The sequence below is a fragment of the Trichomycterus rosablanca genome, chromosome 12, assembly GCF_030014385.1.
Source record: "Trichomycterus rosablanca isolate fTriRos1 chromosome 12, fTriRos1.hap1, whole genome shotgun sequence".
NCBI lineage: Eukaryota > Metazoa > Chordata > Actinopteri > Siluriformes > Trichomycteridae > Trichomycterus > Trichomycterus rosablanca.
The window spans coordinates 37,037,615-37,051,114 of NC_085999.1; the positions used below are offsets into that span (position 1 = coordinate 37,037,615).

The window sequence follows — 13,500 nt, forward strand, 5'->3', positions numbered from 1 at the left end:
ACTTTGTTTCGTTTCAATATCTACTTGTATACAGCTAAAATGACAATAAAGCCCGTCTTCACTGTCTTGACTATGTATGTAAAAGTGAAATGTTTGTCCAATCCTTATACAGTCTAGGATCCATTGTCATATATTGTGTTTTATAATGTGCCATAAATTTTCAAAGATTTCTCAGATAGATTTGGACTGCAAGCAGGCCAGTCTAGCACCTGCACCTCACAAAGCCACGTTGATCTAACACATACATAATGTGGTGTCGTATTGTCTTGCCGAAACAAGAAAGGAAATCTCTGTTATCTAGATGGAACCTCCCTTTTAACTTTACCTTGGTTACTACCATGATTATTACAGTACTTTTTGTTTGTTGGTAGGATGTTTTACACTTTGGTTACATTCATGACAGAAACGGTAGTTACTCATTACACAAGATTCATCAGTTCACAAGTTTATATCAATCACAGTCATTGACAATTTAATTCACCTCACTTGCACGTCTTCGGACTGTGTGAGGAAACCGGAGCATCTGGAAGAAACCCACACAGACACGGGGAGAACATGCAAACTCCGCACAGGACCTCCCCACCTGGGGATGGAACCCAGGACCTTCTGGCTGTGAGGCGACAGTGCTACACAGAACTTTTTACACATGATTAATGTATGTATGTACATTTATGACTTGTTGAGTACGCTTCCAGTACGTTTGAGGATTTTTTTTAGGCAATTGTGTCTAAAGTTGTCAGGAATAACAAACACATCCCTGTACAAACATAGATAATTCAAATTACAAAAAAGCCTAAAGCAAAAATTATGAATGCTAACAATAAAAATGTTAAAGTTACCACACAAATATAAAAATCTAATTAAATTACTATAAACACTTTAAACATGCAATAACAAAACCCTCACACCCCTCTCACCTATAATAAGCTTGTCTTAAGCTCATTAAGTCCCAATTTCTACAGACAATACAAGGCATTCCTCCTCATCAGGAGGATTAACCTTTGCAAATTTCTATTTGACTGGCTGGTTATTTTTGTAAAGCTCAGTCAGAAAGGTTGTGGAGGTGATTAAAACCAGCTCTGAGTGATCGGCATTAAAATGAGCTCAGTGAAAGAAATGTCACCGGTGCCAATTGCCCTCGAGACCTTAAGACAGAGTTTATGATTATAGCATTAGTAAAAAAAAACAGAAGGTCTGATACGGCTGGTCAGTAATGAAATAAGTGCTTCTGACGTGAACCTGTTCACCCATCTGATGCTCGAGCCCACAGGTTCGAGGCTGCTGTGCTGACAATGCTGTTCAAAATATAGACGCATTCTCTAAACAGCAAAACTTCATTTAGCTGGATATTACAGAATCCTTTTATTTCAGAAATGAAAGGGAAAATGACATATCTGAATAAATACCCCAGCAAGTAATGGGTGAGGGGGCCTATCTTTTAGGCTATGTCCGGAACATGGCAGTCATCTTTAAAGCCGCCATATTGGATCAAGGGCAAGTTTTTCCAATGGGAAGGTGGTCATGTAGCATATCAAAGAAGACCAAAATCTCTTGTGGTTCAAAAGTTCAACAAAGTCAGGAGGTCTGAGGAACCACCAGGTCTGAGGAACCACCAGGTCTGAGAAACCACCAGGTCTGAGAAACCACCAGGCCTGAGGAACCACCAGGCCTGAGGAACCACTTCTGAACCTCCTCTTTCACATCATGGCAGAGATATAAAACCATATTTAAGGATGTAAATGTCCAGCATCATGTGTCCTCCATCCTTCTGATAGAGAAGAACTTAGGTACTACTCTGAACCTTCCTAAATCAGGGAGGTAAAGAAGAACCCAGCTGGACCTCTAAAGCAGTTCTGAAGGTCCTGAGATGGGAGAACCTGTTGAATGGACGATTATTTCTGCAGCCGTCACAGATCAGATCTTTATACAGAGCGGCGAGACGGAAACACCGCTGAGAAAACTGCAGAAGAACCTCAGTTTCAGTTTGGTTCCTCCATGTTCTCTAGTTGTTTCCACCTTAAATAAGCACCAGAACTAAATCCAGCAGTTTATTTTTAAAGAACTTTATTGATGGAAAGTTTCTGGAGCTCGTCGTGTCAGCTGGTGGTTCTTCATTCCGCCTCCTCCAGGTTCTCCAGATGATCAGGAGAAACAATGCATGCGGAGCTCATCCTCTTTAGCTTCATCATGGAGACCGGGAGCATCGCCGAGCACGGACACGCCTACACACACACACACACACACACAGCACACAACACACACAGGTTACAGGAACACTCCAGCCTTCATCTGCTCACTGTGATGAAGATCTAGATCTGATAATAATCCACCTTGATTCTCCACCGTGGCCTCCATCAGTCTCACACACTAGGTTGGTTCATGAAGGTGGGAGCAATCAGAACGTGATCGACGTTCTGCTGCTGCACCACTTCATCAGACGAAGACCCCAAGACGTTCTCCAGAACATCAGCCTGAAGTGGATCTCCTGGAGAAATGAAACCTGATTCAGCACCATGATGGATTGAACACCTCACAGCTCATAAACCCCTTCAAGATGTACCTTCAATCCCTTCTGTAATCGGGATCTGCTCCTCAGGGTTCTCTTCCTCTGAGTTCTCCACAGCCACCCAGTTCACTTTCCTTATCATGTCTGGCGTGGCTACCTCCTCCAGATTCCTGCTCTCCGTCCCCAGGACCAGCTGCTCTTCAGGGTTCTCTTCCTCTGAGTTCTCCACAGCCACCCAATTCACTTTCCTTATCATGTCTGGTGTGGCTACCTTCTCCAGATTCCTGCTCTCCATCCCCAGAACCAGCTGCTCCTCCAGTTTATGCAGTTGTTCCATTAGAACATCCTGCTTCATTGGTTCCTGCTCCTGGTTTTTCAGAACCACATGATCTATCAGATCCTGCACTTGGTCCAGCACACTTACCTGCTCCTCCATTTTATGAAGTTGGTCCATTAGAACCCCAAGCTCTTTCGGTTCCTTCACTCTGCTTTCCAGAACCACCTGCTTCTTTGGTTCCTTCTCCAGAACCACAAGCTCATTCTGTTCCTTCTCATGGTTCTCCAGAAGTTCTTCTACTTGTTTCCCCAGAACCAGCTGCGCTATCCGTTCGTGCACCTGCCTCAGCTGAACAAGCAGCTCATCCATTTTATGCATTGGGTCAGTTTGATCCACCTGATCCTCCATGACCTGGGCTTGTTCCTGCATAAATACCTGTACCTCCAGTTGCTGAATTGGGTTCTCCAGAACCACCTGTTCCTCCAGGACCTGGGCTTGGTTCATCTGAACCACCTGCTCCTCCAGGACCTGGGCTTGGTCCATCCGAACCACCTGTTCCTCCAGGACTTGGGCTTGGTTCATCAGATTAATCTGCTGTTCCAGGACCTGGGCTTGGTTCATCCGAACCCCCTGCCTCTCCAGTTCCTGGATGTAATTCTCCAGAACCACCTGTATTTCCAGGTCCTGCCCTTGGTCTTGCAGAACCTGTGTACTTGTTCCTGGGTTCTCTCCATTTCCCATCCTCTGATGTTCCTCCACGTTCGTGTTCTCCTGCCGTTCTCTGCTGTTGCGTCTCCACCATCTCCACCATCTCGTCCTTCTCGCCCTCCTCTCAGGTCTGGGTCTTGGTGGCTCGTCGTCGTCGGTCGGGACGCTGAAACAACACCACAAGTTCCTGAACCAGGACATTTTAGATGTTGCCTCTTCGATGCTCAGAGTCAGAATGAAGCATCAGCAGCAGCACCGGCGCTTATATCGGGAGCCTGTAGAATGTTGTGACATCATCATGATGTCACAGTGCGCGCTGGAGTTAAGAGCAGAACTGATGATCAGAGCAGCGCTCAGTCTCACTAACATTCACTTCAGGTGTGGACACGCCCACAAATCTGTACAACCAAAAGTATGTGACCCCACACCAGCCGAGTATAGATCTGTCTATCCAAAAGTATGTGGACACTCCCAGTGTATATCTGTCTATCCAGATATACAAACTGGGATGATGCAACTTTATTGCCGCCTGAAAGAAGTATGTCAACCACAGTGTGAATCCTGATACATCTCTCGGTCAGCATATAACTTGGCAGCGTGATCACAACACTACTGTAATTAATATATTGTGCTGGTATATTTTTCCAAAGTAAAATAAGAATATCAAATATATTAAATTAAAACAATCACATTTACAATTATCTATGATCTATGATCGTATAGTGATAATACTAATATGCAGAGGTGGAAAGTAACGAATTACATTTACTCGCGTTACTGTAATTGAGTAGTTTTTTTTGTGTACTTGTACTTTTTAAAGTACTGTAGATTTTACAAGCAGTAATTTTACTTTTACTGAAGTATGTTTTGTATTAAGAATTGTAATTCGCTACAAATTTTCAATAACATCCGTTACCGTTTTTGTTAAAAAGAAAAACACAAAAAAAAATCGCGTCTGGGAAACTGCTGCAGTGAATTCTGCGATGGAAAATAAACTGGTGCTAAAATAAAGGAGCTGTAATCTAGGTATAGAGGAGGGAGGGAAGGGTGATTTTAAAAGTTTAACATGTTTGGAGTTTGATGTTTCGTTATTTGATAACATAGTGTGATGTCAAAGAACGGCAAAGTTTTGTCTTACATCCTGAAGGTTTTCTTTGGGTCATTTAGTGAAAGTCACAACACTTGTAACCTTGACTTGTTTTGAGTTCTGAGATTTGCAGTATGACTGTTGTTTGGTATTTGTTGGTGATGAAAAGAAGGCTGGTCTATAGAATCCATAAGTAATGCCAACTTCAGTGGTTGTACAGTTTGAAAAAGGTTTTATGGGATGGTCTGTACTAAAATGACACATGACACAGCCCTAAATGTTTTAAATGTTGTATCAACATGTTTTTTTCTATTATATTTGAATTAAAAACAACTATTGTTAGATTTATATCCACTTGTCCTGTTTGCATTACACAGGAGAGACCCCCCACCCTGCTGTTAAACAAGTAACTAAGTAACGTTTAAATTTTTAATTACTTTTTACTTGAGTAGATTTTTAGACCAGTAATTTTACTCGTACTTAAGTAAAAATTCATTAAAGTAATAGTACTTTTACTTGAGTACAATATTTTAGTACTCTTTCCACCTCTGCTTATATGTTATAAATGACTATTTTGCAAATACATCACTCTTGTTTTAACAAGTAAAACATAAAACAGAATTAACATGGCGAACACAAAATACAGACCGCATGGTGCAGTTAACCGATAAAAAAATTAGCATCGTTGTGCTCATTAATATCGTGTTAAAAACCCAATAAACACACATAAAAACACACCTGAAATGAGCATGGCAACCACAGTGTAAATCCTGATACATCTCCTGGTCAGCATATAACTAAAGAAACTGGTTTATGTTAGCAACATTCAGCTGTAGCTTCAGGTTTATAACTTATTTAAACATCGCGTTTTTAGGAAACCCGAGTATACAGATCTCTGTTACATATATTTATATAAAATAAGTGAGAAAGTGGATTAATGTGATATAGCGTTTATACAGTTGCTTGTGATTGTACTAGTTTGAACAGACGCCATACTCACCTTGGCAACGCACTGTGTGTAAGTGTATGTGTGTGTGTGTGTGAGGGACAGTGGGTGACCATGTCTCATACACACACACACACACACACACAATCTGATTGTTTTGACCTCATTATTGTAAATGTTATAATTTTTTATTGTTATTATTTGCACTGTTTTATTAATATTTTATTCTATTTTATATTTTTTGCACCTGTAACTGTTTTGTATATTTTTGTTCTTTCTTATTGTTATTGTTCTTTTACTCTGTAACTGAGCTTTGGCAATACCAATGTCCTATTTGTACTATTTTGTCATGCCAATAAAGCTTCTTTTGAGTTTGAGTTAAGTGTGTGTTTGTGTGTGTGTGTGTGTGTGTGTGTGTGTGTGTGTAAGTGTGTATATGAGTGTGTGTGTGTGTGTGTGTGTGTGTGTGATTGGTTTAAAGTAACATAATTTTATTACCTAAGACTGCATTATAAAATACGGGCGGCACGGTGGCTCAGTGGGTAGCACTGTCACCTCATAGCAAGAAGGTCAAGTGTTCGATCCTCCTTTCTGTGTGGAGTTTGCATGTTCTCCCTGTGTCTGTGTGGGTTTCCTCCAGGAGTTCCAGTCCAAAAACATGCAAGTGAGGTGAGCTGGAGATACAAAATTGTCCATGACTGTGTTTGACATTAAAAACCTGAAGTGATGAGTCTTGTGTAATAAGTAACTACCGTTCCTGTCATTAAAATCCTAATAAACAAACAAACAAACATTATAAAATACTGTTTATATTCTAAAATATCAAGAAGCAGTTCAGAGCTCCAGATGGACATCTGATCCACAGTTCCAGTCCCTCAAAACTGATCCCAGCACATGTCGCAGATTTAGAAGAGATTTAGATTCAGACAGGAACTGGATTTTTTTGGCCGGTTGTTCAGTATGTACTGATGTTGGATCTGAATCAGTGGAATCAGTTTAATCTCTCAGCAGATTTACAGCTGAACTGAACTGTGTTCACTGATTTATTCTAAACGTGCAGCTCACTGCTGCTTTAGATCATTTAGATGGTAAAAACAGAAGCATTTTACAGCTAAAAGAAATCAGAGTGGAGTTAAGAGGATCTTCAAGACAATATGGAGGATTACTGCATCATCTCTGAAGGGTTTATTGATTTGGAGAGATATGAAGATGAAAAGGAACAGAGTACAGATCACAGCGAACACTAACTGTCTCCAAGGGTTCTTTCTTTAGAAGATCTGACAAGAGGTTGGTGCCAAACTCAGAACAGAAATGGAAGGTCACCATTTGACCACAATTCCAGAAAATATTTAGAAACATTTAGTAAAATGCCATAACATTATGACCACCTCCTTGTTTCTACACTCACTGTCTATGTTATCAGCTCCACTTACCATATAGAAGCACTTTGTAGTTCTACAATTACTGACTGTAGTTCATCTGTTTCTCTACATACTTTTTAACCTGCTTTCACCCTGTTCTTTAATGATCAGGACCCCCACAGGACAACCACAGAGCAGGTATTATTTAGGTGGTGGATGATTCTCAGCACTGCAGTGACACTGCAGTGGTGGTGTGTTAGTGTGTGTTGTGCTGGTATGAGTGGATCAGACACAGCAGCGCTGCTGCAGTTTTTAAACATCTCACTGTCACTGCTGGACTGAGAATAGTCCACCAACCAAAAATATCCAGCCAACAGCACCCGTGGGCAGCGTCCTGTGACCACTGATGAAGGTCTAGAAGATGACCGACTCAAACAGCAGCAATAGATGAGCGATCGTCTCTGACTTTACATTTACAAGGTGGACCAACTAGGTAGGAGTGTCTAATAGAGTGGACAGTGAGTGGACATATTTAAAAACTCCATCAGCACTGCTGTGTCTTATACACTCATACCAGCACAACACACACTAACACACCACCACCATGTCAGTGTCACTGCAGTGCTGAGAATCATCCACCACCTAAATAATACCTGCTCTGTGGTGGTCCTGTGGGGGTCCTGACCATTGAAGAACAGGGTGAAAGGGGGCTAACAAAGCATGCAGAGAAACAGATGGACTGCAGTCAGTAATTGTAGAACTACAAGGTGCTTCTATATGGTAAGTGGAGCTGATCGAACGGACAGTGAGTGTAGAAACAAGGAGGTGGTTTTAATGTTATGGCTGATGTGTGTATGTGATATTTTCTATTTCTCTTCATTAATCTGTATTTTGGGAGTGCTGGAATTCCACACATGCATTTATTTCTCAGTAGGAGTCGATATCTCCTCCTTCCCGAGGCTCAGTCCTTTAAATGATGCTGTTCTTTCTGTATTTATTTAAAAAGTGAAATCCATTAGGATTAGACATGATTAGCTTTTAGCCTTTAGCTGTGTGAGAATATGACAAATCCCATCATTAAACACTGCGGTTCAGTGTAAAAGCAGCCATTAGGGGATTTCCTCATCCAAATCAGGGGACGCTTAGCCCCCTCGCTCCTTTTTTTTTTCCAGCGGCGTCTTTTTTCATTTATCCAGATGGAAACCCACCGTGTTTCCATCACAGCCGGTCGCCCGCCGCCGTCTCTGAGAACTATAACAGTTTATAATAAAATCGAATCTGTTATCTGGACTTCTGTAAAGCAGAAGCACTTCAGTGATCGTTATAAAGATCTCAGGCGTGTAGCGACTCTTCCGAACTGCTTCCAGCTCTCCAGATGTTCTGCTCACTCTGATTTACATCTGAAATTAGTTTCGTTAGCAGAAAATGGAATTATTTTCATATGAAGCTTCTTTACTGAAATGTAAACATCAACCAAACACAAAAACCCTCAAGGAAACAGAGAACATCACAGACGACCATTGTAGCATTGACATAAACACAATAAAAACACCACATAATACACAATGATGAGCCAAATCATTAGGACCACCTGCATAAGGTATGAAGACCCACTGAGACATGGTGTTTACAAGACATCTAAAAAAGTCTTGTGGTATTGTGGTAGTCCTGTGCATTCTGTTGCATGTTTCCCTGAATTAATGATGCACACATGCTGGCCGTCTACATGAACTTGGAGAAAACATGGATCTGGATTTATTGCTTTATTTAGCAGATGCTTTTATCCAAAGCGACTTACAGTACTGTGGCAGTACATTGTCTAAGCAGCTGAGGCTTAAAGGCCTTGCTCAAGGGTCCAAACAGTGGCAACCTGCCAGTGGTGGGGCTTGAACCAGCGACCTTTCAATTACTAGTCTGGTACCTAACCCACTAGGCTACAACCTGCCCCGTGCAGTAGATCTTCTCTTGGTCAGAACCAGAATTAACAGCCTTCATGTCTTCTGTCATCATTGAGTCCTGGCCACCCAACAACCTGTTGGCGGTTGGTGGCTTGTCCTTCTTCGGACCACTGTGGGTCGGTTCTCACCTCGCCTGCCTCTGACACCTCTTGCTGTTTGAGAGATACTTCAACCCAGTTGTCTAGACGTAATGATTTGGTCCTTATCAAAATTCCTCAGGTCTTTATGCTGATCAGATCTGCTGCATCCAACACGTGAACTACAAGGAACTGGGGGCAAGCCGTAGCCTAGTGGTTAAGGTACTGGACTATAGATATAGACATACTTTATTTGTCATCTATACAGATACAGGTGTACAGTACAATAAAATTATTTCTTCGCATATCCCAGCTTGTTTGGAAGCTGGGGTCAGCCAACGTACGGCGCCCCTGGAACAGACAGAATTAAGGGCCTTGCTCAAGGACCCAACAGTGGCTGCATAGCAGAGCCTGGATTTTAACTGCCAATCTTCCGGTTGATAGCCCAAAGCTCTAACCAGTAGGCTACCACTGTCTCTTGACTAGTAATCAGAAGTACTCTGGTTCAAGCCCCACCACTGCCAGGCTGCTGCTGTTGGGCCCTTGAGCAAGGCCCTTAACCCTCAATTGCTCAGACTGTATACTGTAACTGTAATGTAAGTCGCTTTGGATAAAAGTGTCTGCTAAATGCCGAAGATGTAAATGTGTCAGTGATGGTGTTGATGTAATGGTGTGAGGGATGACTACACCGAACAGGATCCAGTCCACCTTCTGCATATTCCTGCATGTTTTAAGATAAAAGGAAACTGGAATAACTGGAAGGAAAACCCACATGACCATGGACCCTGAAAAGAAAATCCTCACGTCTTGCTGTCGCAATTACAGCAATTAGCTTCACCGCTGATTTGTTTGAACGAGTTGCACTTTAGACTGACTCGGTCCTGAACTGAAGCACGGTGGATTCTCCAGGTGATTCATGTACACCGATGCTTGACATTTATAAAATGAAAGCAAACATGAAGATGGCTGCACTCGACCTCTCCTCCAGAATGAGAATTCATTATTCCGCAGCGCAGGAGAAAGTCAATAAACCTCCGCCACTGAGCGCAAAGATAAAAATCAGATATTCAATCAGCTCGTGGAGCTTCTGCATCAAATATAGTAACACTTGATGGAAAATGAGTCTGGAAAAAAAGATTCTGGAAGAATAAAATGAACCATATTCAATTAAAGATAAATAAAGCATCTTTATTCTTTTATTATATTGCTCAGATTGTATATGCAGGAGTGAATTCAGACGTATTTAGACCCTGAGACTTTCTACACATTATTGTGTTGAGTCCAAGATGGCTGGAGATGGTTGTCCCGCCTACAAGTTCTCCAATCTCTGCACTGGACTTTTAGAGCTTATTCAGAGTGACCACTGGGTTCTTTTTTGCCGCCCTGACCAAGGACCTTCCTACCTGAATGCCTAATTTGCCCAGACGGCCGACTCTAACAAGGTTCTTATCAAAGTCCCTCAGGTCCTTACGCTGTTCAGATCTGCTGCATTTAACTCATGAGCAACAAGGAACTGCTGTCAGTGGTAGTATTGATACGATGGTGTGAGGAATGAGTACACTGAACAGGATCCAGTCCACTTTCTGCATGTTCCTATATGTTTTAAGATAGAAGGAAACTGGACTAACTGGAAGAAAACCCACATGGCTTTTTATTCATTTTTAAGTGAATACAATGTTGTTTTATTCATATAATCAGCAGATATTTTGGTGAAAAGTTCAATATTTAACATTTACAAGTTTCATTTTTATTTTATCAAGGAGTTTATTCTGGTCAGGGACAAAATGGGTCCAGAAACACTGGGCAATGAGCAGGAATACCCCTGGCCATCCTCTGCTCAGACACAGCCAATCAAATCTGTCTTTACCCAACCAACCGGAAGCACAGCTGAAGTTCGAACCCAGATCCTAGAGGTAGTGGGCTAGCAGAATAGATTTAGCCAACACGGATGTGACACGTTACAGTTTGTTTTATTTGTTCACCCATATCTATTTGCTTAAATGATATGGTGTCCCACAAGCCTCTGCACTAGGCTCCATATTGTTCACGCTTTATATAAAGCTTCTAGGGTGTTAAATAAGGGCTCCATTGTCACTAACTGCTCAGTTCTGATCAGTCACAGTTCATACAGAATTAAACTTAATTAAATGTAATAACTTCTTTATTTGGGATGAGTGTAGCAGGTGCAGCAGTGTTGTTGACACACTGGCCTATATTAGCCCTGGTTGTTAATATTACTGTAGTCTTTTATGAGAGCACTTTCTGATCACAGGATGCTGGTGGCTTCTTATTTTTGGATAGGGTATTTTTTGGGTATTTTAGTAAATTTTATGGTATTTTTGGGTATTTTTGGGTATTTTAGTTTATTTTAGGGTATTATAGGGTATTTTTTAGTTTATTTTAGGGTATTTTAGGGTTTGTAGACGTCTGTTTGTAGATGCAGAATGAGATGAATATTAAAGTTAAATGTTTTTGACGTTCACTGAAGCTCCTGCTCATTCTGAAGCGTGTAAGAACCTGGAGGTTAAGCTCCAGACCACCAGGCTGACTTGGACCGATCAGCAGGGAATTATAGAGCCAGATCAGGGCTGGTGCAGCTGGTATCTTCAGTCCTGAGCTGCTGGCATGAAGTCACTTTATTTCTCGGCTGGATGGCGTCCAGAGAGGCTTAACATCATAATTACTGACCAGCCGAGGGTGCAGGACTGAAGCTCCACCACATCACTGTGTGAATATGTAGCACTAATATTCTCGTTTAGTTTCTCTCACAGTGGGTTAAGCAGTTTGTGTTCGGCTCTATATAAGTACTTACGATTTACAGCCAAAAGTATGTGGACGGCCTGACTGATTATTAAGTTCATTTATTTTAGTTCTTTTTCTTTCCCAGCATGGTAATTATAGACATGGTTTAGTTTGATGACTATTGGTGAGGAGAAACTCCAGTGGCCTGTTCAGAGACCCAACCTCATATTTTTCCGTTTGGCATATATTTCCTCATGTTGTTCTTTAATTTCACTATGTTTTTTCAAAAGAAAACTATAAATTTTACTGTACGTATATACAGTATTTATATATTTATTTATTTTACACTGGTGACCCTGCTGCCTCATTAGCATTATTTGTTACACATAGGAAAGCACATTGAATCACCACCAACACCATCACCACCTTCACCACCACTATCATCACCTTCACAATTATTACTATCACCACCACCACCTTCACCACCATCATTACTACCAACACCACCACCTTCACCACCAACACCATCACCACCACCATCACCGATATCATCAACACCAACACCATAACCACCATCACTACCACCACCATCTTACTTGACTTTCCCTTTGGGATTAATAAAGTGATCTATCTTCACCACCACCTTTACCACCAACACCATCACCACCACCATCACCGACATCATCAACACCAACACCATAACCACCATCACTAACACCACCATCTTGCTTGACTTTCCCTTTGGGATTAATAAAGTGATCTATCTTCACCACCACCTTTACCACCACCATTATCATCACCACCACTACCATAACCACCACCACCTTCACCACCAACATCAACACCATCATCACCACCGCGGTCATCATCACCATCACCACCTTCACCACCACCATTATCATCACTACCACCACCTTTACCACCACAATTATCATCACCACCACTACCATAACCACCACCACCTTCACCACCATCAACACCATCATCACCACCGCGGTCATCATCACCATCACCACCTTCACCACCTTTACCACCACCACTATCATCACCACCACCACCACCTTCACCACCATCACCACCTTTACTACCAGCATCACTATCATCAATACCAACACCATCACCACCTCCAACATCACAACTATCACCACCATTACTACCACCACCACCTTTACTAACAACACCACTTACATCACTATCATCACCACCACCACCATCACCACCACCACCACCACCACCTTTACCACCACCACTATCATCACCACCACTGACATCACAATCATCACCACCACCACCTTCACCACCATCACTACCACCACCACCTTTACTAGCAACACCACTTACATCACTATCATCACCACCAACACCATGACCACTTTCACCACCAACACCATGACCGTTTTCACCATAACCACTTTCACCACCATCAGCACCTCCTTCACCACTAACACCATCCCCGTCATCATCAGCACCACCATCATCACCAGAAACATCATCACTACCACCACCAGTACCACCACCAACACCACAACCTACTCATTAAATATTAGGTGCATGGCAGAAATACACCTTCAACAGGGCAGAAGTCTTTTGCAAAGTATAATTTACTATTACTTAGAGGTATTTCAGAGCTGCTAATCCACCTACTGGAAGTGGAAAGAAAGTAGATTACTGGGAGGAAAATAATGTAAACATGGATGAACATGTGAAACCGACAGATGCCAAAGATGAGAATCAGACCCACGTTGTAATTTGTTCTCTTTTTCTCTTAGGAAGATGGTTTTTATCTTTGTTGAACGACTTTAACATCAGTCGAGGATTTCTGTTTGTTTTCTGTGTTT

General features: G+C 41.8%; 1 protein-coding gene across 1 annotated transcript; it reads right to left on the reverse strand.

The window, feature by feature from the left end:
* Positions 1 to 2,047: 2,047 nt before the first annotated feature.
* On the reverse strand, positions 2,048 to 3,708 carry LOC134324551 (zinc finger protein 853-like). Its single transcript, XM_063006431.1, has 3 exons — positions 2,561 to 3,708; positions 2,331 to 2,485; positions 2,048 to 2,222 (listed from the first exon to the last, which is right to left on the reverse strand). Exons 1-2 carry the CDS (start codon positions 3,690 to 3,692, stop codon positions 2,361 to 2,363), a joined length of 1,257 nt encoding a protein of 418 aa, XP_062862501.1. The 5' UTR covers positions 3,693 to 3,708; the 3' UTR covers positions 2,048 to 2,222; positions 2,331 to 2,360.
* Between the last annotated feature and the right edge of the window lie 9,792 nt (positions 3,709 to 13,500).

Bases quoted from the DNA above. Each gene is read 5' to 3' on its own strand.
- LOC134324551 (XM_063006431.1), bottom strand. From the start codon at position 3,692: ATGTCCTGGTTCAGGAACTTGTGGTGTTGTTTCAGCGTCCCGACCGAC. The intron at 2,486-2,560 runs GTACATCTTGAA...TCATTTCTCCAG, and splicing joins GATTACAGAAGGGATTGAAG to GAGATCCACTTCAGGCTGAT.